The 24,271-nt window shown below is 59.7% G+C and overlaps 5 protein-coding genes across 15 annotated transcripts; 3 read left to right on the forward strand and 2 right to left on the reverse strand.

The window, feature by feature from the left end:
• Window positions 1-1,325: 1,325 nt before the first annotated feature.
• CARMIL2 (capping protein regulator and myosin 1 linker 2) lies at window positions 1,326-13,223 on the forward strand. Of its 6 annotated transcripts, XM_087870499.1 has the most exons (39): window positions 1,328-1,651; window positions 1,886-1,980; window positions 2,075-2,125; window positions 2,353-2,415; window positions 2,521-2,645; window positions 2,771-2,862; window positions 3,063-3,133; window positions 3,248-3,321; window positions 3,465-3,540; window positions 3,620-3,708; window positions 3,831-3,925; window positions 4,002-4,088; window positions 4,164-4,276; window positions 4,379-4,456; window positions 4,577-4,653; window positions 4,755-4,859; window positions 5,055-5,124; window positions 5,267-5,348; window positions 5,449-5,545; window positions 5,637-5,694; window positions 5,844-6,016; window positions 6,195-6,357; window positions 6,443-6,544; window positions 7,577-7,705; window positions 7,796-7,909; window positions 8,055-8,215; window positions 8,296-8,383; window positions 8,582-8,734; window positions 8,840-8,906; window positions 9,365-9,594; window positions 10,450-10,550; window positions 10,633-10,999; window positions 11,082-11,204; window positions 11,755-11,791; window positions 11,955-12,026; window positions 12,121-12,342; window positions 12,460-12,540; window positions 12,899-12,976; window positions 13,061-13,223. In XM_087870499.1, the coding sequence occupies exons 1-39, from the start codon at window positions 1,612-1,614 to the stop codon at window positions 13,171-13,173; spliced, it is 4,212 nt and encodes a 1,403-aa protein (XP_087726625.1). In that variant the 5' UTR covers window positions 1,328-1,611; the 3' UTR covers window positions 13,174-13,223. The 6 variants fall into 6 exon arrangements, with proteins under 6 accessions (XP_087726623.1, XP_087726624.1, XP_087726622.1 ...); XM_087870497.1 differs by having other exon boundaries at window positions 1,326-1,651; window positions 8,296-8,734; window positions 12,490-12,540; XM_087870496.1 differs by having other exon boundaries at window positions 1,327-1,651; window positions 8,296-8,734.
• ACD (ACD shelterin complex subunit and telomerase recruitment factor) lies at window positions 13,194-15,938 on the reverse strand. The gene is made up of 12 exons (XM_045814955.2): window positions 15,772-15,938; window positions 15,543-15,679; window positions 15,311-15,404; window positions 15,149-15,225; window positions 14,980-15,024; window positions 14,834-14,868; window positions 14,536-14,687; window positions 14,366-14,462; window positions 14,203-14,283; window positions 13,660-14,030; window positions 13,450-13,541; window positions 13,194-13,369 (listed from the first exon to the last, which is right to left on the reverse strand). The coding sequence occupies exons 1-12, from the start codon at window positions 15,868-15,870 to the stop codon at window positions 13,291-13,293; spliced, it is 1,359 nt and encodes a 452-aa protein (XP_045670911.2). The 5' UTR covers window positions 15,871-15,938; the 3' UTR covers window positions 13,194-13,290.
• A 626-nt stretch (window positions 15,939-16,564) lies between these two features.
• On the forward strand, window positions 16,565-18,453 carry PARD6A (par-6 family cell polarity regulator alpha). Of its 3 annotated transcripts, none has more exons than XM_045814954.2 (3): window positions 16,565-16,736; window positions 17,116-17,338; window positions 17,579-18,453. In XM_045814954.2, the coding sequence occupies exons 1-3, from the start codon at window positions 16,674-16,676 to the stop codon at window positions 18,328-18,330; spliced, it is 1,038 nt and encodes a 345-aa protein (XP_045670910.1). In that variant the 5' UTR covers window positions 16,565-16,673; the 3' UTR covers window positions 18,331-18,453. The 3 variants fall into 3 exon arrangements, with proteins under 3 accessions (XP_045670910.1, XP_087726627.1, XP_045670909.1); XM_087870501.1 differs by having other exon boundaries at window positions 16,565-16,724; window positions 17,576-18,453; XM_045814953.2 differs by having other exon boundaries at window positions 16,601-16,736; window positions 17,576-18,453.
• A 184-nt stretch (window positions 18,454-18,637) lies between these two features.
• ENKD1 (enkurin domain containing 1) lies at window positions 18,638-22,184 on the reverse strand. Of its 3 annotated transcripts, none has more exons than XM_045814952.2 (8): window positions 22,029-22,184; window positions 21,707-21,806; window positions 21,413-21,607; window positions 20,733-20,905; window positions 19,616-19,741; window positions 19,352-19,515; window positions 19,112-19,248; window positions 18,638-19,014 (listed from the first exon to the last, which is right to left on the reverse strand). In XM_045814952.2, exons 2-8 carry the CDS (start codon window positions 21,789-21,791, stop codon window positions 18,854-18,856), a joined length of 1,041 nt encoding a protein of 346 aa, XP_045670908.1. In that variant the 5' UTR covers window positions 21,792-21,806; window positions 22,029-22,184; the 3' UTR covers window positions 18,638-18,853. The 3 variants fall into 3 exon arrangements, with proteins under 3 accessions (XP_045670908.1, XP_045670906.1, XP_045670907.1); XM_045814950.2 differs by having other exon boundaries at window positions 21,976-22,109; XM_045814951.2 differs by having other exon boundaries at window positions 18,881-19,014; window positions 19,356-19,515; window positions 21,976-22,109.
• C21H16orf86 (chromosome 21 C16orf86 homolog) lies at window positions 22,172-24,082 on the forward strand. 2 transcript variants are annotated; one of them, XM_087870502.1, is made up of 4 exons: window positions 22,172-22,402; window positions 22,619-22,848; window positions 23,201-23,418; window positions 23,522-24,082. In XM_087870502.1, exons 1-4 carry the CDS (start codon window positions 22,298-22,300, stop codon window positions 23,929-23,931), a joined length of 963 nt encoding a protein of 320 aa, XP_087726628.1. In that variant the 5' UTR covers window positions 22,172-22,297; the 3' UTR covers window positions 23,932-24,082. The 2 variants fall into 2 exon arrangements, with proteins under 2 accessions (XP_087726628.1, XP_087726630.1); XM_087870504.1 differs by having other exon boundaries at window positions 22,619-22,843; window positions 23,172-23,418; window positions 23,495-24,082.
• Window positions 24,083-24,271: the final 189 nt, after the last annotated feature.

A 24,271-nucleotide genomic window follows, 5' to 3' on the forward strand; every position in this document is an offset into this window, starting at 1 on the left:
TAGGGCAGCATGCTTCTGGTTAGCAACCCCACCCCATGACGTACTGACACCCCCCCACCCCCCCACCCCAGACAGCAGAGGTTAGGTCCTGTGGAAGGGAGAGGATGCAGACTCACGGAGGACCACCATGTACCCGGCCTTTGCTCACCCCTCCCTGAAGCCCTTGGGGTTTAGGCCTTAGCCCAGGGCTGCCCCCTGAGGGTACTTCCCACCTTCCAGCCTTCATCCAGCCTGCACCTGATGAATGCTGGCTGAGGAAGCGAGTTGCAGAGATGGGCACCTGAGCCCATCTGGCATTTTTTTCTGCCTTTTCAAAAGCTGGTGGATTTCCGGGACGCCTGGCTGGCTCAGTTGGTACAGCATGCGACTCTTGAGCTTGGGACCATGAGTTCCAGTACCCGTAGAGATTACGTAAAAAAAAAAAAAAAAAAAAAAAAAAAAAAGTTGAATGATCAGTAGGGGAAGAAAGGGATAAAGAAAGGGGGGGTAATCAGAAGGGGGAATGAAACATGAGAGACTATGGACTATGAGAAACAAACTGAGGACTTCAGAGGGGAAGGGGGTGGGGGAATGGGATAGACCGGTGATGGGTAGTAAGGAGGGCACGTATTGCATGGTGCACTGGGTGTTATACACAACTAATGAATCATCGAGCCTTACATCGGAAACCGGGGATGTACTGTATGGTGACTAACATAATATAATAAAAAATCATTAAAAAAAAAAAAAGTTGAATGATCAGTAGGGGAAGAAAGGGATAAAGAAAGGGGGGGTAATCAGAAGGGGGAATGAAACATGAGAGACTATGGACTATGAGAAACAAACTGAGGGCTACAGAGGGGAGGGGGGTGGGGGAATGGGATAGACTGGTGATGGGTAGTAAGGAGGGCACGTATTGCATGGTGCACTGGGTGTTATACACAACTAATGAATCATCGAGCCTTACATCGAAAACCGGGGATGTACTGTATGGTGACTAACATAATAAAAAATCATTATTAAAAAAAAAAAAAAGTTGGTGGATCTCCGACAGGGTCACAGACTCCAGATTAAGGAGCAACAGATTAGGTCCTTCAGGTTAGGACCCGGGTGTTGGGAGAGATTCTGGGAGAGATCCGATGCTCCTTGTTGAATAGACGCCCCTCCCGGCCGGCCCCCAGTCCACCTCCCCAGCTGGGTTTTGGAGTGGACGAACGCGGGTGGGCCGCAGGGATCCCCGAGCGGGCAGCGCCCCCTGGTGCTCCCTGCAGGGACTGCGGCGCGGGGTGGAAGTAGGGGGCTAGGAACCGCAAGAGGCGTGCGCCACACGCGAGACCCTCCCGGCCACCCAACCCCTACCCCTTGTCTGCCCTGCCAGAGTAGCTCCTGCGCTACAGGGCGGGCGGACAGCTGGGACTCTGCCCCCCTCCTACGTCTCCTGGCCCCCGGAGGCCGGGGCGGGGAGGAGCCGGGCTGGGGGCGGCCTGGCAGGAAGCAGCGCGTACCTTCCGCTGCAGGAGGAGCAGGTGGCTGCAGTGCGGGCCAGGGCCCCCAGGCTTCCTGTGTGCGCGCTCGCCGGCAACTGTTTCTCCTCTGAGCTCCTTGGGCCACCCGGCGGCCCGATCCGGCCCCATGGCCCAGACCCCCGACGGCATATCGTGTGAGCTGAAAGGTAAGCGCTGGCCCTTCCCGCCGACTCGGCTCCAAAGTCGGAGCACACCCAGCGTCCGCGGGCACCTGCAAGCAGTTGTCTCTGCTCCTGGGAAGAGCTTGGCGCCCCCACATCCACTCCACTCTTTCCTTGCTGGCTCATAGATGAGCCCAGGCCACAGGCCTGGTACAGCCCATGGGCATGAGTTGACCTCCGCTGGAGGACCAAATCACCCAGCAGGCTGCCGTTCCACAGGCGAGATCACCAGGTTCCTGTGGCCCAAGGAGGCCGAGCTGCTGCTGAAAACCTGGCTACCAGAGCGGGAGGGTGCTGAGCGAGGTCATGTCCTGGTATGGCAGGGGGCAGAGCCTGGGAGGGCCACTGGGGCCCAGGCAAAAAGAGCCTCTTGGCCTGCCCAGGGCGTCAGACACTCTCTCCCCCCAGGCATTGCTGCGATGGAGAGCCTACCTGCTCCACACCTGCCTCCCCCTGAGGGTGAGTGCCAGGGGCTGACTGCCACCCCCACCTTGCCCTCCAGCAGCTTCCTTGGCGATGGTTGTGCCGGCCAAGTTGTCTGTGTTGTCCTGTGGGCTCTGCGCTTCCAACAGCACTGGGCTCCGGAGCTGGTAGGGCTGGCTTTGAGCTCCCAGCTGCACAGAGGACTGGGATCCCAGGAAGGTGGGGAGAGGGCCTTGGTTCCAGCTGATTCTGGCTCTCCATAGGTGGACTGCACATTCAGCTACCTGGAAGTCCAGGCCATGGCGCTGCAGGAGACACCCCCTCAGGTGAGACAGCTAGTACCCCACCTCCATGGCCTGCAGACAGCTAGTACGCCACCCCCTCCCCTGAGCCCACACATGGAGCCCAACCCAGCAGCCCTCCTTCCCCAGGTGACTTTTGAGCTAGAGTCCCTGCCTGAGCTGGTCCTGGAGTTTCCTGGTGTGGCTGCCCTGGAACAGCTGGCCCAGCACATTGCCGCAGCCATCAAGAAGGTCTTCCCTCGCTCCAGCCTTGGGTGAGGCCCAGCAACAAGGGACCAGCAGGAAAGGAGGGCAGCAGGGGTGTGCTCTGGATGACACAAGTGGGTTGCCTCCCATCCCAGGGGCTACAAGTCTCTTGTCCCCTTCTCCCCCTCCCCAGGAAGCTATTCCGGAGGCCCACATCCCCCACCATGCTGGCTCGGCTGGAGAGAAGCAGCCCCTCTGAGGACAGTGCGCCCAGCAGCCCCTGTGGTGAGGGCCAAGAAAAGGCCACACAGGGCTTCCAGCCTACCCCCATCCTGCAGCCCCAGATTCCTGAATTGGGGATCTCCCAAACTGAACAGAGTCACTCAAAGCACAGCCACCACGCAGCTCGGGTCCAATCTTCCTCCCTCTCTGACCTTCTGTCTCTCTCCTCCTCACCCCATTATACCCCTGGCACCTCCCCCCAGGTGGCTTCTTGGAGACATATGAGGCTCTGTGTGACTACAATGGCTTCCCTTTCCGAGAAGAGATTCAGTGGGTGAGAGTAGGGCCCTCCTTGGGGGGCTCTGGAGACATCTGATCCCCCATGTGCATCGGGTCCCCTTTCCCCTTGTGACCCCAAGCCAGTTGGAGACATCTTCTTCCCATCCAGGATGTGGACACCATCTACCATCGTCAGGGCTGCCGCCACTTCAGCCTATGTGACTTCAGCCATTTGGGCAGTCGGTCTGTGGCCTGCCAGGAGTGGGAAGGGAGGGAGATCCCATGACCCACATTCCTGAGCCTTGGCCTCTCCATGGAGGGGGATGCTGGGCCTAGGATCTGTCTGGAGGGCCCTGAACTCTGCCCCTGCCCCTTTTCCCACCCAGGGACCTGGCCTTGAGTGTGGCCGCCCTGTCCTACAACCTGTGGTTCCAGTGCCTCTCCTGCGTGGACATGAAGCTGGTGAGAGTATAGGGGCAGGGAGGGGCTGAGGGTGCGGGGACCAGGATGCAATCTAATGAGCCCCTACTCTGGTTCTCAGAGCCTTGAGGTCTCAGAACAGATTCTGCACATGATGAGTCAGTCGTCCCACCTGGAGGAGCTAGTGCTGGAGAACTGTGGCCTGAGGGGGTAAGGGGGACAGGGTAGGGCTTGGGGACAGGAGTCTGGGAGCTTGGGAATGGGAGGTTTGTGGTCTGGGGAGGAGATGGGAATCCAGGGTCAGAGTCTCACACCTGCAGTCTGGTCCCCAGAGACTTTGTCCGGCGACTGGCCCAGGCACTGGCAGGGCACTCAAGCTCTGCCCTCCGGGAGCTTAGCCTAACGGGGAACCTGCTGGATGACCGAGGTACGGCTGAACCTAGGGAACCCCAGGGGGCTGGTGCTGGAGGAGGTGAGAGGCACACAGCTGCGCCCTTCCGTAGGCATGACTGCTCTCAGCAGACACCTAGAGCATCGTCCAGGAGCCCTAAGGAGACTCAGCCTAGCGCAGACAGGGTTGACACCTCGAGGTAAGTGGGGTAGGCAGGGGGCAGGGTGGGGGTGGATCTGCCTGATTGCTGAGCCACTCCCTCCTCTGCCGCCAGGAATGAGGTCTCTGGGCCGGGCACTGGCTTCCAATGTGGCCTTTGACACTGTCCTGACCCACTTGGACCTTTCCGGGAACCCTGGGGCGCTGGGGGCCTCGGAGGACAATGGGGTGAGTGGTTGTCTTTAGAGGCAATGACTGGGGGCAGTGGGATGTCAGGGAGCTCTTGGCGAGGTGATCCCTGACTGCCTCCCATCCTCATCCTCCCATCAGGGCCTCTATAGTTTCCTGAGCCGTCCTAATGTTCTGACGTTCCTGAATCTCGCGGGCACCGACACCGCCTTGGACACTGTGAGAGGGTGGTCCGCGGGGGGATCATCTGTAGGGCAGGTGGCCGGGCCCAAGGCCTGAGGGTAGACCGGGGGCGGGGCTCGGTCCTCCGTCGGTGTAGCCCACACCTTCCTCCCGCAGCTCTTCGCAGCGCTGGCGCGCGGCTGCTGCACCAGTCTCAGCCACCTGGACGCCTCGAGGAACGTCTTCTCCCGCACGTAAGGGGGAGGGTCCGGGCGGGGGTAGCCTGCCGGGAGCCGCCTGCCGGGAGCCGCCTCCCCGCGCCCGGAAGCCCACTCCTCCCGCTCGCCCACCCCAGGAAGTCCCGCGCTGCGCCGGCCGCGCTGCAACTCTTCCTCAGCCGGGCGGGGACGCTTCGGCACCTGGGCCTGGCGGGCTGCAAGCTGCCGCCCGACGCGCTCAGGTCAGTGTCTCTGCCCACGGCTACGCCCCCACGGCTACGCGTGCGGCCACCACCCAGGCATGGCCCCCAGAGCCTCACCCTGCTCCTATCGCCCCCACGACCTCCCGGCATCCTGGCCCTTCCTTCTTGGTATTCGTTCGCGCCCTGGGGCCCCCTTTCCCAGCTCCCACCACCCCCTGTGACAACCCCTCCCAGGGCCCTTTTGGAAGGCCTCGCACTCAACACGCACACGGGCGACCTGCACCTGGACCTCAGCGCTTGCGAGGTGAGCGCCCGGCCCGAGACGTGAGCAGGCAGTGGGCCCATACGCGGCGTGGGGCTGCGAGGCGGGAGCGCGGGCCCTCGGGCGCCTGAGCCTCCGCACCTGTGGCTCGTTGCTCTGAACGTGCCCCACCTTCCACCTTCAGCTGCGCTCAGCGGGCGCTCAGGTGATACAGGACTTAGTGTGTGACGCTGGCGCAGTGAGCTCCCTGGATCTGGCGGATAATGGTGAGGCCTTCCCGAAACCCACCCTCCCACTGCCCACCCAGTTCCCACCCCATCCCCACCCCCTCAGCCTCTCCTGATGCTTGACCCGAGCCACCCCTAGGCTTCGGCTCAGACATGGTGACGCTGGTGCTGGCCATCGGGAGGAGTCGGTCCCTACGACATGTGGCACTTGGAAGGAACTTCAACGTCCGGTGCAAGTGAGCCCCCATCCCACTCGCTCCCGGACCTCCCAGACAGCACCCCATCACCCTGCCCAGGTCCTTCCAAACCGTGGCCCCTACCTCACAGGGAGACCCTGGACGACGTCCTGCACCGGATTGTCCAGCTCATGCAGGATGACGACTGTGTGAGTTCTTGGGACCATGCGGGATCCTCAGCAATGGACCGACCCCTGTGACTCCTGCTCCCTCAGACCCTGCAACCTGCCCTCCTTGCTGACCGCTGATTCCAAACCCAAATGGTTTTTGTTTTGTTTTGTTTTTTAAAAAACTCCAGCCCCTGCAGTCTCTGTCCGTGGCTGAGTCGCGTCTGAAGCTGGCCTCCAGCGTCCTGCTCCGGGCCCTGGGCACCAATCCTAACCTGACGGCGCTGGATATTAGCGGCAACGCCATGGGAGACACCGGCGCCAAAATGCTGGCTAAAGCACTTCGTGTCAACACAAGGCTCCGGTGGGCGGGGTCAGAGGGGAGGAGGGCGTGGCGGGGGGGGGCTTACTGGGCTAAGGGGCGGGGCTGAATGTGGAGGGGCAAATGCTGGGGACTGGGACGCGAGATGAATGGACAAGGCCAGCGGGGTTGGGTGGAGCCTTGTGGAGCTCCACCCTGACTGAAGCCAGGCCTGGCCCAGGTCTGTGGTCTGGGATCGGAACCACACATCTGCTCTGGGCCTGCTGGACGTGGCAGAGGCCCTGGAGCAGAACCGCAGCCTAAGGGCCATGCCTCTGCCACTGAACGACGTGGCCCAGGCACATCGCAGCCGCCCGGAACTGACCGCACGTGCAGTGCATCAGGTTGGGTTCCTCTCTCCTCCCCTCCCCTCCCCTGCGCCGTGGCCCCGCCTCCCTCCTACCGCTTCTCAATATCCCTTATGCCCAGATCCAAGCCTGTCTTTTGAGGAATAACCGTGCGGACCATGCCTCTTCTGACCGCACCTCCCGTCCACAGCCACCTGGTCTGGTCTCAGACCCCTCGGAGCAGGTTAGTGTCCCCTCCCTCAACCTTGAGTAGGTACAGAAGATAGGGGGTGGGAAGAGCTGTGGTGCCTGGAATCCTCCATGAGTTTGAGCATCTGACTTTCTTGGGGCTAGGGTGCCTGAATTATGCTCTCCAGGACAAGTCCCTCTTTTTGGTAGCTCCCCCAAATAACACCAAATAATTTTAAAATGCATTTTAAAAGCATTTAAATAGACTCACCTGTTCGAGATGGGAGGTATTTTAAAAATCCTCCCTTAATTCTCCCCTCACCCCCAGCTGATTGTAGCCCCATCTGTGACTTCCCTTTCGCAGGGCTCTCTTCTCCACCGACCTCTGCTCGGGCCAATCCCAGCAACCCTTTTTCTGGCTTCATCTCCCTCCACTACCTTGGTTTTGTGAGATGTTCCCACCTATCCATTCCTAAATCCCATTTCTTTCTCAGGCTTTAAAGCCAAGGCATCTTGACCCAGACATCCTGTGGGGGCTTCACATTCTATACACCTTCAAGTGACCTCATCACTTCCCACAAACTCCTCTCTCTACCCTAGAACCCATTCTCATTAGTGCTCACACTCACCAAGTGTTGTGGACAGAGGTTTGGGCCAGGTCTCTCCTGGCCACATTATAGCCCCCACAGAGCTCCTTGGTCCTATCTCTGCTAATTCTCAAACACACTGCTCCTCACTTCCACCCCAAATATCTCTTGCTTCCCTGGGCCTTCGTCTGTGGCTCCTCAGTCCCATTTCTGCCCACCTCAGTCTGTCCTCTATGTGGCTAGTGAGCAGACTGAGTTTCTAAAACATAGAAAAGACTGGACACTTAGGAAGTATATATAAAGTTCCTAAAATGATCCAAAGGGGACACTGCTTGCCCCCCTTGAAGAGATAGGGTTCCTGAGTGGCTGGCCTGATAGTATTGGCTTCAGAACCTCACTCACCATGTTGGAGACCCTGGGAAGGAAGCAGTCAGAGTCCGGGAGGCTGGAGGGAGCTAGGATGGCACCGATTCTTGATGCGCGCCTCCCCCCCCCCCCAGGAAGTGAATGAACTGTGTCAGTCAGTGCAGGAGCATGTGGAGCTACTGGGCTGTGGGGCTGGGCCTCAGGGTGAAGCTGCTGTGCACCAGGCGGAGGATGCCATCCAAAATGCCAACTTCTCTCTCAGTGTGAGCACCCCTTCCCCACCACTGCTGCAAGGACCCTTCCCCTCTTAATCAGGTGTCAACTTGCAACTCCTTCTTTTCCTTGGCCTCCAGATTCTCCCAATTCTCTATGAGGCAGGGAGCTCCCCAAGTCATCAGTGGCAGCTGCGGCAGAAACTAGAGGGCCTCCTAAGACAGGTGGGCGAGGTCTGCCGCAAGGATATTCAGGTAGGATGGTACCCTTGCCCCAGCCACATACCCATATATAGGCTTGATCCCTATCTCATAGGTTCGACTGTGATATCCCTTGTGTCAGTGTTCTGTGGGGGTTGGAGCCTCAGGCCACACTCTCCATGCTCTGATCTTTGCCCAGGACTTCACTCAGGCGACACTGGACACAACAAGGAGCCTCTGCCCACAGATGCTACAGGGACCCAGGTGGAGGGAGCAGCTAGAGGGGGTCCTGGTGGGCTCAAGGGGCCTCCCAGAGCTGCTCCCAGAGCACCTGCTGCAAGATGCCTTCACTAGGCTCAGGTACACTGGATGCGCCTGGGCTGGACTGAACAGGACTGGGCAGAGATAGCGCATTAACCCTTGCTCTCTCTTGCTCTCAGGGATATGCGGCTGTCAGTCACAGGGACCTTGGCAGAGAGCATTGTGGCTCAGGCTCTAGAGGGGCTGAATGCAGCCCGGGATCGGCTGGTGAGGGAGAATTGTGCACATGCATGCATGTGCGTGTGCGCACACGCACACACAAACAGTGACCTGGCCATTGCCTTACAGGGGTTCTATAATGTCTTTTGGGATCATGTGGCCCAGGGGTATTTCAGGGTTCCTTTAGGACTGAAGGGACTATGGCTGAGGCCCAGTTGCCCCTCTTCGGGGTGCCTGGTGTTGCAGGTGGAGAGTCTGGCTCAGCAGGCAACAGTGGCAATGCCTCTTGCCATACCAGCACTGGATGGAGGTGAGCCCAGCCCCCTTGGACCTGGGGAATTGGAAGGTCTTTTCTTCCCTGAGGAGGTGAAGGAAGAGGAGGAGGACAAAGAGGAGAAGGTACATGGTCCCAGAACTCTAGATCTTCCCATCTTGTTATGAAGTGTAGAAGGCTGGGACACAGCTTCCTTGTGTCCCAGGCTGAGTTTCTGCCCTCCCCACTAGGATGACAGTCCTCCACAGAAATGGCCTGAATCCAGCCAAAGTCTTTACCTGGTTCCCTCCACTCACAGTAAGTCAGGGTCTGGGGACAAAGGGAGTTAACTAGGTTGGGCTGAAAGTTCTCCATTAGATCCAGGGACCTGTACACATTCATTCAGTCTTGTCCTAGGAACTCCCTGACCCTTGAGTGAGCCAGCTCAGGCCCTCTGTGCAATTTTCAGGTTGGGGTCTGCTATGGTCTGCATGAAGCAAGACTTGAGCAGACCAGGATCCGGACACTGTCTCCATTTGCCTCCCCCGCCCCTTTTCCTACCCCCAGGATGCGCATGCTTGGTGGCAGCGTAGAGCCGCGCCGCTCGGGGCCGCGCTCAGCACCACGGACAGCGGCGGCGGGGGGGGAGGGGCCGGGGGCGGGTGGTGCAGCCGGGCCCCTCCCCGCGCCCTGGGCGGGTCCCCCGCCGCCCAAGCTCCGCTGCCACCACCTCCTCGGGTTTGCTGCTCGGTGCTCCTCTGGTGCTCTCCCCTTAGGTGCTGCTGAGGAACCGGAGCCCGAGCTGGCGGCTCCGGGGGAAGATGCGGAGCCGCAGGCGGGGCCTTCTGCGCGTGGCTCTCCGAGCCCCGCCACCCCCGGGCCTCAGGCCGGCCCGTTGCCTCGCATGGACCTGCCACCCGCTGGACAGCCCCTGCGCCATCCGACCCGGGCCCGGCCGCGGCCACGGCGCCAGCACCACCACCGGCCGCCGCCGGGGGGCCCCCAGGTGAGTGCCCTTCCCCCACTCTAGAGCTCGTGGAATTGGGGGTCATGGGTGGCTTTTCCGCTCCTCAGGAGTGATGGCGGCTAGGGATGTGGATTTTAGGGGTCCAGGGCCACCTGGTCGTACTGCCACGACTTGGCTTATTCTTGGCCACCCCTTCCCCAGGCGTTACCATGCAGGGTCATGAGTATGTGGATTTCATTGGGGGTACATCTCAGTTTAGGACTGCATCTTGGGTTGGCCCTCTGCATGGAAGGATGTGTGAGGGAGGGTGTCCATCTTATCCTCCCTCTCCCAGGGTTACTGAAAGATGCTGGGCCTCAGGCTGTGGGGACAGTCCCGCATCTACCGCAGGTCCATTGGGTGTTTATGTCGGGAGGTGTATGTGTGCACTGGGTACTGGTGGGGGCAGTGGACACGGCAGCAGGCAGAGAGTCCGCTTGAGGCCCCCAGAGGGTCTGACGCAGCAGCAGGCGCCGCTGAGCTGCCAGCAGGCCGGGTGGGGTGGGGGTGGAGGGTTCTGCGGGGAACTGTTTGGAGCAGAAGGGGTGGCAAACGGGAATGTGTGACCCAGGGGGCCTGTGGGCTCTAGCCTGATGGTTGAGGGTGTGTAGGGTACTCCATGGGACAAGAACAGGTGTGGGCTGGGTGTAGGTGTCCAGGGCCAACTACTGGTGAAGGGGATATGTGAAACCAGCATCTCTGCCCGCCAGCTGGACAGCACGAATGTTTGTCAGTCAGTAGCTCCTTAGGGTCACTCCAGCTCCCAGGTCCTAGGGTTGTCCAGGCTAGGGTGCTGCACAAGGGGTGGAAAGAATTCATGGTTGGGCTCAGCCCTGACCCTGTGGTGTCCCCCAGGTCCCCCCAGCCCTGCCGCAGGAAGGGAATGGGCTCAGTGCCCGTGTGGACGAGGGCGTGGAGGAATTCTTCTCCAAAAGGCTGATCCAGCATGATCGCCTGTGAGTGAGGGGCAGTTGTAGGGGGTGGGAGAGGGTGGGATGTTCCATGGGCCTTCCCACTCACTGCTGGCTCTTCCCACAGCTGGGTCCCTGAAGAGGACCCAGCCAACGAGGGGGGTGCCACCCCTGTTCCTCGTACACTGCGGAAGAAGCTGGGTACCCTCTTTGCCTTCAAGAAGCCTCGTTCAACACGGGGACCACGGCCTGATCTAGAGACCAGCCCTGGGGCAGCTCCCCGCACTCGAAAGACCACACTTGGAGACCTGTTGCGGCCACCAGCCCGTCCTGGCCGTGGTGAGGAGCCTGGTGGGGCTGAGGGGGGCACCGGCAGCCCTGATCCTGCCCGCAGGAGCCGGCCTCGTTACACTCGGGAAAGCAAAGCCTATTCAATGATACTACTACCTGCTGAGGAGGAGGAGGAGGAATCTCTGGGTGCCAGACCTGACAAGGTAGGCCTGGTGACAAGGGATGAGGGCTCTGCTAGGACTGAGGCAGTGGGCTCTTTCCCCATTTGGGCTTCTCTGTCCTCAGCGACGGCCCCTGGAGCGGGGAGACACAGAGCTGGCCCCATCCTTTGAACAGCGGGTACAGGTGATGCTGCAAAGGATCGGTGTGAGCAGAGGCAGCGGGAGTGCTGAAGGCAAGAGGAAGCAAGTAAGTTGGGAGGGACACAAGTGCAAAGTGAGGGGGCAGGTGATATGTGGCAGTCTGTGGGTGACATATGTGACCAGAAGGAGACTCATGACACACAGACGGCTCTATCCGTTCTACTCCCTCCTTCTCAAAATAGCAGCTTCAGCCTTTCTTCCTTCACGGCTTCTGCCCTGGCCACTGCTACCTCCTCCTTGGAGCTGGGATGGTCCTTCCTCTGTAGATCGAACAGAACCCTGACCTTGCCACCTGCATTTGAAACAGCAAATCCTCCAGGGACTTCCTCTCAAGATACTGCCCTGCCTCCTAACCCTGCCCCAGCGCCTCAGCCCTGGTCCCTTCTTTCATCTTACTGTGTTCCACCCGGTGCATCTCAGTGCCTTGTAACGTGTTCCTCTGTCGGGAGCTACTTCCAGCCTCTCATCACCACCCATGGGTTACGTCAGCTTCCTCTTCACCCATCCCTGGCATCTCCTGGTGGGCATTTACTGGTAGTTATAAGAATGAAGAACAAGGCGAGGACAACTGAGCTTGACTTCCCTGTTTCCTACAGAGCAAGGATGGAGAGATCAAGAAGGCTGGCTCGGATGGTAAGTCGGACCCTGTGCTAGGGCAGTACAGCTTTGGTGAGGGAGTTGTCCTTAGAGATAGTCTCCAAGGCTTTGGCACTCCTGGGGAAAAGGGAAAGAGGCCAGGTTTTTCTTCCCCTCCCTCCCAAGGGCTGGTGCCTGAACCCCCAGTCCCGTCTTGCAGGTGACATTATGGACAGTTCTGCAGAGGCCCCTCCCATCTCGATCAAGTCCCGCACCCACTCTGTGTCTGCTGGTAAGTAAGGGCCACCGTCTGTGTTGGGGGACATGCAAGGGTAGGCAGGAGGGGGGTCAGACCATTGGTTAGGATCATACCATTCTCTCTGCAGACCCCTCGTGCAGACCTGGTCCGGGGAGTCAAGGGCCTGAGTCTACCAGCTGGAAGACACTGGGGCAGCAGCTGAATGCAGAGCTCAGGGGTCGTGGTTGGGGCCAACAGGATGGTCCCGGCCCCCCCTCCCCTTGTCCCAGCCCCAGCCCACGAAGAGCCAGCCCCTCTCCAGACAGCCTGGGCCTCCCGGAGGACCCTTGTTTGGGCCCCAGGAATGAAGGTAAGCCGGCATCCTAGCCTCCACTCCAATATGGGGAAGGGGATCCTGACGGGGGAGGCAAGGGTTGGGGTGGGGATAGCTGTCCAGACCATACCCTGATACCCTGGCCTCCCCCAGATGGCCAGCTGAGGCCGAGGCCTCTCTCAGCAGGGCGACGAGCAGTGTCTGTGCATGAGGACCAGCTCCAGGCCCCTGTTGGTGAGGGGGGAGACCTCCCTGTGTGCTTGAGTGCAGGAGATGGGGGAGGGTAGACGCCAGGGCTCCCTTTGTGACTCTGGTCCTTGGAGGGGGCCAACAGTGATGGAAGGGATTGAGAAGTCAAGGAGCCAGAAGGCCTGGAGGAAGGGGCTGACAAACCCTTCCTACTAGCCCTGACTCCACCTCCAGAAGAGCAACCTCTGCCCGGGGTGGGAGGACACAGGGGGAGGGGGAGGCGCTGAAGTGGACAGTGTGTGCGCAGGAATACACACACAGGAGGTGAGGGAGAAGGGGTGGCAACAGGCACCAAGCCCCGAGCAAAACTGCCCCCCACCTGCCAAGTCTTTGTGTCTCTCAGAACGGCCCCTGAGGCTGCAGCGCTCCCCCGTCCTCAAGCGGAGACCAAAGCTTGAGGCACCTTCCTCTCCAAGCCTAGGTAAGAGGGGGCTGGGACCAGTGGGGAGGGGGGCAGGACTGCTTGGTCCAGTCCTCACCCCTCCTCTCCCTCCTTCCCTTGCAGGATCTGGCCTTGGAGCCCAACCTCTGCCCCCACAGCCTACAGAGCTCTCCAGCCCTGAGCCAAACCCACCCTCCCCAGCCACAGACCAAAGAGGCGGCGGCCCCAACCCCTGACCCTCTCCTTTTCCTGCCGCATGAGATTATTTTATTAAAAAACTCAAACGGGCAGAGTATGGAGCACTGTCTATCCCAGGCATGGATCTGTGTGCATACATCCTCCCCCATGATCCCTCACACCTGGGTTAGCTCAGACTCTGGCTGTGGTTCCATCAGAAAGTGTAAGGCCCAGGCCACGAGCTGGGGAGGGAGCCTGGGAAGAGAACCATGGCTGTAGGTCAGTGAGGACAGGGACTGGCAACTGAAAGCATAGGGGCAGCCTTAGGCACTCACCTGACAGCTTGGACCTGGGCACAGAGGGAGGTGCAGGGTGGCTCGTACTCATATTGGAAGGCAGAACCATCACGATGCCTCTTTGGAGGGTCCTGAAGGTGGTGTGGTATCCAGAGAGGGAATAATAAGGACCCCTACCCCCATCCAAGGTTACCCCTCCACCCGACTCCACCCAAGGCCTACCCCATTCTATTATCCATGTATGCTCACCCAAACAGGGCCAGACTCCAGGGCTCCTGTGGTGGTTTTTGTCCTTGGAGAGTGCTGCCAGTTCTTGGGGGGCAACCCTAGCTCCTTGAACTCCAGGCTAGGTTTCTGGGCCCTGGTCACAACGGCCTGATGTGGACTGGGTACATGGCCAAGGGGTGAGAGACTTGGGGTGCAGCTCAGGGGGGAACTGGGTACATAGCTAGGGTGTGGGGAGCTGGGGGGCAGGGGGCCAGGGGCTGAACAGATGGCTGGTACAGCTTGGGAGCTGCCTTTCTGCACAGGGTCTGCAGCAGCCAAGGACAGGGCAGGCAGAAGGCTGATGCTGGCACCGCTTTCCTCTGAGGACATGTGGCTGGATAAAGCTGGGGTTCCTGGGAAGGAGAGGAGTGACTGTGGGCAAAACCCTCTCAGCTCAGTGGCCTGTGAGTTTAGGCAGGCCTACAGGCACTGTGTTCATCCCCCCACGTGGGTGTGCAACCTTTTGCAGCAGCCTGGGAACGTGGCTGGTAGCAGTGAATGCCTGTGGCCTGAGCACCACCTTACCTGAGGAAGTAGGTGAGGAAGGAGAGATGAGGGTCAGCGATACGTCCTGCAAAGCTGGGTCTGGTGGTGGCAGCTCAGGGCCTGAGGGTCAGGGGGAGCTAATTAGCACTGTGGGCACTGGGCCCCCAGGTACTCCCCACTTCCCCTCTCCAGTTCTCCTTACCCTGTGCCCTCGGACCTGGGCCCAGAGAGCTCAGAATTCGCTGGTCATTCTCAGAGATGTGCAGCCATGAGCTGGGGACAGTGTACACAGCTTCTCCCTGTGGGGCATAAACTCTTAGCCCTTGCCCAACTCCTCACCCTGACATTCCCCAAGGGAAGCCCCAGACTGACCGTTGCCCTAGGGCAGGAGGAGGCCCAGCGGGTGAGAGGGGGTGCTGTGCAAGGGCCTGCCAGCATCAGACAGCTCTCAGCCAGGTGCACTAGCGCCCCCCGATGCTCCTGGTCCTCCTGCACCTCATCCAGAAGTTGGGACAGTGAAAGGCCTGAGGACAGGGGACCAGAGGATGGGCCAAAACTTAGAGGAGAAAGGCAAGGGTGGGTAAGAAGAGCTTACTAAGGAAGCAAGAGACAATGACTGGGGAGGTCACTCTATGGGGGGTTAAGGGCACTGGCCAACCCCTGTAAGTACCTGCGCTGGGGGAGATGGATTCTGAAAGGTGCTCCCTATAGAAACAGAGAAGACAAGCCTCAGGAACAATCCTGAGCCCTGTCTACACAGATCTGCCATCCCCTGACACAGCCGCACTTGGCTGAAGAGCCCAATTCCATACTCACTCCAGACAGTCAAAGAGCTTTTTCTGCACATCCGGGTCCTGGTTGCTGGGGGAAAAAAAGAGAATAGTAGGCAATGTTGTTACTAGGGGCCTAAGCCCTCCCACCCAAAAGACCTATATCAGCCAGGCCTGGGTAGGGAGAACAGCTGGTGGGAGGAGCCATCACTTACCAACTAATGACGCGTTCCCGGGTCTGCTCTGTGGGAAGCAGGCTGAAGCGGTCCACCTGGAGGTAGAACTCTGCGGGCTAAAGGATTGAGTTCAGGGGCGGGTGTTAGGAATTGTCACGGAATCAGGCTCATTAACTCACCCAAGCCAGCCTCACCACTCACCGCGCCGCCTTCGGCCACTTGGACGCGGACTCCACAGTCCTGCAGCAGCAGCAGCCGGCCTTCTGCCCCTCGGAAGCCGAACTCCTTCTCCTCCCTGCCGCAAGCACGACCGTCACGGCCTTAGCCTGCTCGAACACTGCCCCGCCCGCTTGCGGCCCGCGCACCTCCGGCTCAAGCCTCGCGTTCTCCCGCTAGACTCCGATTTCCCCAGGCCCCGCGGCGCCTCTCTCACCAGTCCGAGGCGTTCAGGGCCTCCCGCGTCACTAGGCACCGGACACTGTGGGTCCCGTCAGACACGAGCAGCGCGGCCGCGACGTCAGACGTGTCAGGGGCGCGGGACGGGCCCGGAGCCTCGGCCTCCTGCAGCACCTGACGGCGTCGACTGGCGTCAATCCCACCGCCCTCGGGCCCTGCCCTGGTCTCCGAGCCCCGAGAAGCGGCGGCGGGGGAGGGGGGCTCACCTCAAGCAGCTGCCCCGCCTGCGGACTTGAGAGTGCATCTGACCCCAGGACCAGTTCTCGAATCCAAGGCCGCAGTACCAAGCTCCCCAAGCCTGCCATTCCCGCAGCTGCTCCCAGCAAAGAACCACCAGCCCGGGTTTCCCGCGGACGCCGGGGCCCCGCCTCTCGCCGGAAGAGGAAGCGCACAGTGGCTGGGCGGGACCTAAGGTCGAGGCCCCGCCCATACGCATGCCGGCGCGTGCGCACGAGCCCGTGTTGTTCGGGGACTTGCGTGCAGACTCTGGTTGGGTAGAATGGATGGATGCCAACCTGCTTGGTTTTACCCCGGTGTCTCCAAGCAGCGGCCCAGCGTTTGGCCGTTCGTTAAGACTCCCGGGCAGGATGGGGCCAAGGGCTGGCTGGGATGGAGAGGGAGGGATCTGGGGCTTGAGGCTGCGGCCAGGAGTGGTTAGGCAAGTTGGTTCAAAGCCACTTCAACACCGTATGAACCCGCGGAGCTCGGCAAATACTTATGGCTCAGTTGCCTCATCTAAAACGTGCAATCTCGTAATGTTGTAAGGCCAATGGAAATAACAGCACACAGACAACACTCAATAAATGTCACCTCCCTCACCCTCCCCTTGGATTGGTCAAACTTCTCCCCCAGACTCGAGATACTTGCGCGCCGTAGCGTAATGACGTAAGAGCACGCGGAAACGCCTCCACCCCATCTCCGTTTCCTAGGAAACGTGGACTCCGCGTTCCACTCTTTGTCGCTGCCCCCTTGACGTCATGGTCCGGATGGGAGGGCGGGGCGAGTGCTACCGCCAGGGGCGGGGCGGCACGAGCCGGCCTGCCGGGGCTGTGCACCTGCGCCTCGGCGGGCCGCCTGGGGCACCGTCCCTGGCCCGCCCGGCCCCACCATGGCCAGGCCGCAGAGGACTCCCGCGCGCAGTCCCGACAACATCGTCGAGGTGAAGAGCAAAGTAAGGGCCCCTCTGGCCCCGGCTCCGGCCTCGGCCCTAGGCGCTTCCAATTCCCTTATTCTCCCCTTTCCTAGCTTCTTAGTCCCCACCACCTTTTTTCTCGCCTCCATCATTCATGTCCCATTCTCTGGCCTTTCCTCTCGCTTTCCCCCATCCATCCTCCTTCCACGGACGGCCTCTAGAGTCTCTTCGTGGCCTTGGTACCTGGAGGGCGGGGAGAAGACCTTGGACAGCGTCCCTTGTACTGAAGCTGAGGTCTGGGCGCAAGGCTGCAGCCGTAGCGACAGCCTTTTCTGACCTCTTAACACCCTCGGACCTGTGGTGGGAAAGGGCACGGGCTCCGTCCTGACCCCTCCTCTCACCCACCCCCTGCCTCCAGTTTGATGCTGAGTTCCGACGATTCGCACTGCCCCGCGCTTCGGTGAGTGGCTTCCAAGAGTTTTCGCGGTTGCTGCGTGCAGTGCACCAGATCCCAGGCCTGGACGTGCTGCTTGGCTATACAGACGCTCACGGCGACCTACTGCCCCTCACCAACGACGACAGCCTGCACCGGGCCCTGGCCAGCGGGCCCCCACCGCTGCGCCTGCTAGTACAGAAGCGGGGTGAGGAGGATGGGGTACAGTGGGCAGCCTATGTGGGGTAGGATGGCAGGGCAGGTCTACAAGGGTTAGTCCATGCCCAGGGCGTCCAGGCTTCACCCTCTGCAGTCCCTGCCCTTGGCCTGACCTCCAAGTGGTAGGAAATAGCTACAGTGCCCCCGCCCCAGGCCTGGGCCTGAGGGAAAAGGGCCCTCGCGGGAGAGCAGGGTCTCTGATCTCAGCACCCCCCCTCTCCTGCAGCAGAAGCTGACTCCAGTGGCCTGGCCTTTGCCTCCAACTCTCTGCAGCGGCGCAAGAAAGGGCTTCTACTTCGGCCAGTGGCACCCCTGCGCACCCGGCCACCCCTGCTAATCAGCCTGCCCCAAGATTTCCGCCAGGTTTCTTCAGTCATAGATGTGGACCTACTGCCTGAGACCCACCGACGGGTGCGCCTACACAAGCATGGCTCTGACCGCCCCCTGGGTTTCTACATCCGAGATGGCATGAGTGTACGTGTAGCTCCCCAGGGCCTGGAACGGGTTCCAGGCATCTTCATCTCCCGCCTGGTACGAGGGGGCCTGGCTGAGAGTACGGGGCTGCTGGCAGTCAGTGACGAGATCCTCGAGGTCAATGGTATTGAGGTGGCTGGGAAGACCTTGGACCAAGTGACAGACATGATGGTCGCCAACAGCCACAACCTCATTGTCACTGTCAAGCCAGCCAATCAGCGCAATAATGTGGTGCGTGGGGCATCTGGGCGTCTGACAGGGCCTCCCTCTGCTGGGCCTGGGCCTACTGAGGCTGAAAGCGATGATGACAGCAGTGATCTGGTCATTGAGAACCGCCAGCCTCCCTGTTCCAATGGGCTGTCTCAGGGGCCTCCATGCTGGGACCTGCGCCAGGGCCATCTACTTCCTGGTGCCCGTAGCTCTCTGCCCTCTCTGGATGATCAGGAGAGGGCCAGCTCTGGATGGGGGAGTAGCATGCGAGGAGATGGTAGTGGCTTTAGCCTCTGATAGGCAAGGATGCAGCCCCTTGCCACTCCAGGCTGCTGGGACATGGCAGGGACTTCCCCGGTGGGGGTTTTTAGATTGCTCACAGGGCCCTCACAGTCTGGGGAACATTAAAGGTTTTCTACAAATGCAGTCATGGTCTTTCTGTGTCCCAGCCTTAATATCCTCCATGGTCTCACAATTTTGCCTTCTGCCCTGGACACGAGGCAAGAGTGATAAGGACAAGAGAGAGACCTTCCTGCTGTCAAGCAGCATGAGAGCACCAGGCTTGGCATTTCTAGGGTAAGAAAAGCTCTTATGGAAACAAACCTCACTGTGTACAAAAGGTTTAATTTTGACAAAGGGGTTAAGAGGCTGGGCTGACCCTTCTACAGCCACCAGTGGCAGGGAAGAGTGCTCTGGGGATACTGCCCACCCTATTGCTCCTGTCTTCAGACTCCATTCTATCATGGGGCCTCATCCTGTCCTTTGCAACCATGTGGCAATCCTCAGTGAGGACCCCCATAACTACCCCCCATAAAAGGGCTCAGGCATCCATCTTTACAAAGACCTTGGGGCGGGAAAAGATCTTGATGGCTTCCTCTACCTGCACCAGCTTCCGGTCCAGCTCGGCACGGTGGCCCTGGGCCCTGAGTGAATCTGCCCCAGCAGGCAGCAGCACCAGCTCACGTAGCAACTGGCTCTGGCCTACAAGGGACCCGGGAACAGTGGGTGCTAGGCAGAGGTACATGGTCTCCACTGGGTTCCCCATCCACTGCCCCCTACCCGTTGCCCACAAACTCACTCTGGAGCAGATTGCTCAGTGTCTCCAGCCGCTGGTTCTCAGGCATGCGAGTGTGGCCAGGGGGCATGGCAGGGTCCGGCTGGCTCTGCTGGCGGGCCTCAGCCTCCCGCCGCCACAGATCCCTGCGTTCCAACAAGCTGCAGATGCACAGGCTCAGAGTTGATGGTCCTAGCTGTGCAGAGGTTGTCTCCCACCCTCCAAAAGTACCCCTCACCCTGGCCGTTGGGCAGTGGGACCTACTAACGGGGCACGTGGCCCTTCTGCGTGGCATTGTAGTGCTCTTGGGCTTGCCGTTGCTGCTCCAGCACTTGTGCCAGGACCTGCAGTGAGCGAGAATGCCTCCGGGGGGCCCTCTTGGCAGTGCAGACATTGTGGCTAATGAAGTCCACACCTAGGCCTGGCCCCTGCAGGACATGGTAAGCATGATGGGGCAGACAGCACTGTGATGTGCTCCTGAACCCCTCAAGATCTCTGCCCCCTCTCAGCCCCCACACATCCTCTCACCTTAGCATTGGGGCCTGGTGGGGTTAGCTGAGGACTGGGGACACGGGGTGGCGGGAGCCCAGGGCCGCAGCGGGAGTGTGCCCGCAGGAAGTGGACAGGCTCTGTTCCAGAGGCAGGGCTGGGCTCCTGGAGGGCAGGGCATAGTAGAGGAATCAGTCAGGCTGAAGTCAGGGTCTAAAGACAGCCATACGTGTGAGCTTCTGTTCCTTCTGCCTGTGAGGATATTTCTCTATCTCCAGCCCTATGGGCCTCTTCCCTCTTGAAGGAACACTTCTATCCATGAGCATTTAAATATGTGGGTCTCTCACATCTTTAGGAAAACAACAAACCACCCCTCCTTCTACCTCAGTCTGGCTGGCTCTGGCTCTGGCTACCATTCCCTTTTTCTCTCCTTCCTGGCCAAGCTTCCTGGCTCTGTCCCCACCAAGGTCGTTCACAGCTGGCCTCCAAGCCCTCAAATCCAGGGTCACTTCCCTGGTCTCACTGTCGTCAGCCTAATCCTCAATAATTCCTGGGTCTCACTCTTCAGATCCAGACCTGACTCTCCATCTGTTTCCTGGACACACTCCCAACCCCCTGGGAGTCCCACAAATGCTCAGTTTCAACAAATTTGCATATGACCTTATTGTCTTTTCTCTCAATCCTGCTCCTCCTTCTGAAGACTGTGGATAGAGAAATGGTACTACTGTCTACCGAAGAATCCCACCACGTACCCCTGCCCTTCTCACTGCCCTTAGAAATAAAGGTTGAAAAGTGGATTATGTGATCCTGTATGATGTGGGTCCAGCTGACTTCTTAGCCTAGCCCTTTTCTCCTGTACACAACATCCCACTGCACACACTCCCTCTGGTCTTAGGACTTCTATCTGTGAGGTTCCATCTGAAAAGAATGTTCTCTTCCATTCTCTCCTTGCCTATTCCTACTTGCCCCTCAGGGTCACCCTGCCATCGCCACTTCTGAGGAAACCCCCAGCCCGACTGTGCAGCAGCAGCAGCTATTTCTTAGCCTGTTACCCTAGTCCCCTATGATTTGCATCCCTCCCCATAACTCAGATCTGAGTATAATTGCCTGTCAGTCAACAATATGAACAATGCTTCTGGCTCTCCAAGGCAGGTACCTGCAGCTGGGCCTTGACCCGGGACTCCACTTTGTCATATTTGGGCGAGCGCCACAGAGCCTTCAGGGGCCTGGGCTCGCCCTGCTCCCGGCTGCGCTCCTGCTCACGGAAGCGCCTCTGGATCTCCCTGATCCGCTTCAGGTTCTCCTTCTCATGGTCTTTAGGGTCCTTCCCTGGTGAAAAGATGTTGCCAGACTCTACCCTACATACAGCCCAGGAGATCCAACTCCCACCAGTTCACACACAGGCCCACACCCTCCCTCCTACAGAAAGATCTCCCTGACCTCTCCATCTAAGACAGTATACACATCACTACATTCCCTTCCTGGCATAGTAATTATCTTCTTCTGTCCTTGATTATTCTCTACATTTTTATTGTGAGGCACACCATTAGTCATTTTGTATATTATATCCATCGCTTCACTTGTTTATTGTTTTTCTAGTACCTACTGGGCGGGCACGCTGTAGGCACTCAACACACCATGTTTCGCTGACACACGAATTCATTAAGCTGAGCTAGGGTTCATGGGAACTACTTCATTCAGTCCTCTCCTGTGAGGAAGTAATGCATTTCTCCCACTCAGGCAAAGCCTGAGGCCAGATCTGGGAAGGAGAAGCAACGCTTTTGATCTCAGCGTTTGACCTCATACTCGCTTCATTACCCCTCTGTCCGAACTTACTCTTGGGAGAGGCCCCTGGGCCTAGGGAGATGCCCCCGAGTTGCAGCAGCACTCCCCCGACGCCACGCCGGCCACGCTCCAGGATCTCTCTGGCTCCAGGACCTATGCGGGGGCCGCGCGGAGGGGTGGTGTCCAAGTCGAGGTCCGAAGTCAGCAGGTCCAGCTTCAGCTCGTTTCCCTCAAGCCGTCCTTGAGCTGACAAGCCAGACGGGGCGGAGTGCGCAGCTCAGTGGTGGAGCAGAGCCAGAACCTCCCTCGGGCCTCGCCCCGCCGCGCCGCACCCCTCCAACTCACCCGAGGCCGGCCGCCGGTAGTAGTCAGGGCAGACCGTAGGGTCTGGGGGGATGGGCCCCGAGATGCGGGACGGGCCCTCGCACATGCCGCCGTCGCTGCCCTGCAACGGTGCACCAGTCCTGCTGGGCTGCGAATTTCCGGCCCCTTCCTCAGCCCAGTGCCTCCTCCCGGGTCCTGGACCCGGACCCTGACCCCGGAGCCCTCCATTCCCGGCCCCCGCCCCGGCAGCCCGACCCCGCCAGCGCTCGCCGCCTCCGCTCTTAACTCACTTCCCTGCCCGGTTCGCGACCCCCTCCTCGAAACACTCGGGCAAGGAGCTCACCGGAGCAATTTTGCCGCCGGCTGCTGCAACCCCACGGGCTTGCTGTTGCCAGGCAACAATAGTTTCCGTCCCTGAGGTCAGGGGGCCAAGGCCCCCTGGCGCAAAGCCTTCTGGGGCTTGTAGTTCCAGCTGAGGGAGGAGCAGAGCCACCGTCTGGTTCCCTTCCCACCCGCCTGCCCTTGCCAGCGGGTGCCTGGGGTCAGCGCCAGCTCCACAAGTCCGGCCCCTCGCCCTCCTCCCCGCAAGCAACCTTCAAGGAGACGCTGACCATGGCCTCAGCAGGGGTCGAGAGACGGCCAGGGGCCCAGGAGAGGACAGCCGCGGGGCCGGCACAGCTCGCGGAGTTGTCCGGTGGCCAAGTTCAGAGCTGTGAGGTGACCGTCAGGCTGTGTAGCCTTCAAACACTTGTCCGCGGCGCTCTAGGAGGCCAAACTCTGTGCGACGCCCCCCTAACTGCCAGGACAAGCTCCACGGGCAGGGAGGGGCACGGGCTGGGTGCCCTGCATCTGCATTTGATGTTTGTCCGGTGTCTCATGACTGATCCCCTGTATCTTTTGCCTGGTGACCAGTTACCTATATGTCACCTCTAGTGTCCAGTGATGGCAGACCTGTGCCTGGTACCAGCCTATGAGGCCTGCTGGACCTCGGGTGAAGACAAGTGCCCAACAGGACCAGTCTCAGAGCCAGAGCTCCAGGAAGAACAACTCAAGCTGGAGGAAGAGAGGCTCAAGCTAGAGGCGGAGTCACTAGAGGAGAGAGGCCCCAGGCCTACAGCCTCCATTGTGAGGACCAGTCACTGTCTGAAGAGGAAGCCGGTCAAGTGAGGGAGCTTTCAGAGGGAAGGAGCTGTAGCGCTGGGGGAGGGGGTTGGGTGGGCTCACGCTCCTATGGAGTGCATCCTTATCCCCTGTCACCATCACTCCTCACTCCCTTGTTCCTGAAGAGCCCTGGGCATTGGGGGCAGGGGCGGGGGCATCCAGAGGAGGAGGCTCAAGGCCTTGTAGGGTACTGAGCTCACATGAGCTCTAGTCCCCTGTCCAGCCCAGAGCCTCACTGACCAGGAAGGGGACAAGAATCTAGGCCCCAGGTGGTGGACAGGCAGGGCTATTCCCTATGGTCAGGGCACAGGAGCCAAAGCTGGAGGCTGGCTCCTTAGGGTTCCTGTCCCCCAGCCTCCCAGGGCCTAGCCACCAAGCCCATCCTAGGGCTGAAGCAGAGATGCCACAGGGGCTGCCACTGCAGAAGGAGGAGTCAGAGAGTAGCCAGAGTGAGCCCTTACCATCTGCCAAACAGCACAAAAAAGCCAAGAAGCGCAAGAGTCTGGGGGCTCCAGTACTCCCTGCTATGGCCAGCACAGTGTCCGCACCTTCAGAGACCCTGGGGCTGGAGCGTGAGTGGCAGCCCCTGGGCCTTCCCTTTTCCTCCTGCCTGATGGAATGCTGACATGGCACAGCTTGGTGTTCCAGCCCCTGCCCTGCCCCGGGTCTTTGCAGGAAAGGTGCAGCGCCTGCGGCCCCTGTACCAGTACATCAACTATTGCAATCCTGAGCTGAATCAGGAGGGGGAGGGGGACGGGGAGGCTGAGGCAGAGATGGAGCCTGAGTTGGAGCTGGCCCTGGTCCGCGAAGAAGCAGGTGTGGAGCAACTGCAGGCCCTGCTGCCCGTGGCAGGTGAGGTGGCCTCGGGCCTCACTTTGCCTTGCCCCAATTCATTTGTATCCTCCACCCATGCTCTGGTTTCCCTGGGAGAGGAGGTGGGAGAGGAGCCTGGATGTTTGCCCAGGTTGGGGGTCAGCGGCCGCCTCAAGGCTGAGGTGGATAAGTCAACTCAGGTGGACATCGACAAGATGCTGAGTGTTTGCGCCGCCCCACTTGTACCTCCACTCTCTCCTCAGTACAAGTGACTTTCCTGCTCCCCCGGCCCACTGGTGGCTCCCCTTCTCCCAAGTCTGAACCAGAGTAGCAGCCTAGGCCCTGGGGTGGAGGGGAAAATTTGGGCCCTCTCCCTACTTGGGACCTTGGACTTGCTGAAAATAAACATTTTTCCTTTTCTCAGACTTTGTGATTTTGCAAATCAGACAACTGAAGAGAGGCTGGGAAGGCGGGGGCAAGGCTTGAAGTCTGACTGGTCATCTGGATCACCCAAGAATATGACCAAAGTACAGGTTCTTGGGCACAACCCCAGACCTAACCAAATCAGAATCTGCAGGGATGGGGCCTAGTTTTGTGCATTTAAAGGCTCCT

This window comes from Ursus americanus, chromosome 21, assembly GCF_024610735.1.
Source record: "Ursus americanus isolate L20-20 chromosome 21, mUrsAme1.1.p, whole genome shotgun sequence".
Lineage (NCBI taxonomy): Eukaryota > Metazoa > Chordata > Mammalia > Carnivora > Ursidae > Ursus > Ursus americanus.

Excerpts from the sequence above, each read along its gene's own strand:
- CARMIL2 (XM_087870496.1), top strand. The coding sequence starts at position 1,612 with ATGGCCCAGACCCCCGACGGCATATCGTGTGAGCTGAAAG. Across the intron at positions 3,134-3,247 it reads TCCGAGAAGAGATTCAGTGG|GATGTGGACACCATCTACCA; the intron begins GTGAGAGTAGGG and ends CTTCCCATCCAG. Across the intron at positions 11,205-11,754 it reads CTGAAGGCAAGAGGAAGCAA|AGCAAGGATGGAGAGATCAA; the intron begins GTAAGTTGGGAG and ends TGTTTCCTACAG.
- ACD (XM_045814955.2), bottom strand. The coding sequence starts at position 15,870 with ATGGCAGGCTTGGGGAGCTTGGTACTGCGGCCTTGGATTCGAGAACTG. Across the intron at positions 15,680-15,771 it reads AGGCGGGGCAGCTGCTTGAG|GTGCTGCAGGAGGCCGAGGC; the intron begins GTGAGCCCCCCT and ends CGACGCCGTCAG. Across the intron at positions 14,688-14,833 it reads ATCCATCTCCCCCAGCGCAG|GCCTTTCACTGTCCCAACTT; the intron begins GTACTTACAGGG and ends CCCTGTCCTCAG.
- PARD6A (XM_045814953.2), top strand. The coding sequence starts at position 16,674 with ATGGCCAGGCCGCAGAGGACTCCCGCGCGCAGTCCCGACAACATCGTC. Across the intron at positions 16,737-17,115 it reads TCGTCGAGGTGAAGAGCAAA|TTTGATGCTGAGTTCCGACG; the intron begins GTAAGGGCCCCT and ends CCCTGCCTCCAG. Across the intron at positions 17,339-17,575 it reads CCTGCTAGTACAGAAGCGGG|CAGAAGCTGACTCCAGTGGC; the intron begins GTGAGGAGGATG and ends CCTCTCCTGCAG.
- ENKD1 (XM_045814952.2), bottom strand. The coding sequence starts at position 21,791 with ATGTGCGAGGGCCCGTCCCGCATCTCGGGGCCCATCCCCCCAGACCCT. Across the intron at positions 19,742-20,732 it reads GGGTCAAGGCCCAGCTGCAG|GAGCCCAGCCCTGCCTCTGG; the intron begins GTACCTGCCTTG and ends CCTGCCCTCCAG. Across the intron at positions 19,015-19,111 it reads ACTGAGCAATCTGCTCCAGA|GCCAGAGCCAGTTGCTACGT; the intron begins GTGAGTTTGTGG and ends GGTCCCTTGTAG.
- C21H16orf86 (XM_087870504.1), top strand. The coding sequence starts at position 22,298 with ATGGCCTCAGCAGGGGTCGAGAGACGGCCAGGGGCCCAGGAGAGGACA. Across the intron at positions 22,844-23,171 it reads ACTGTCTGAAGAGGAAGCCG|GCTGGCTCCTTAGGGTTCCT; the intron begins GTCAAGTGAGGG and ends CCAAAGCTGGAG. Across the intron at positions 23,419-23,494 it reads AGAGACCCTGGGGCTGGAGC|CCCCTGCCCTGCCCCGGGTC; the intron begins GTGAGTGGCAGC and ends TTGGTGTTCCAG.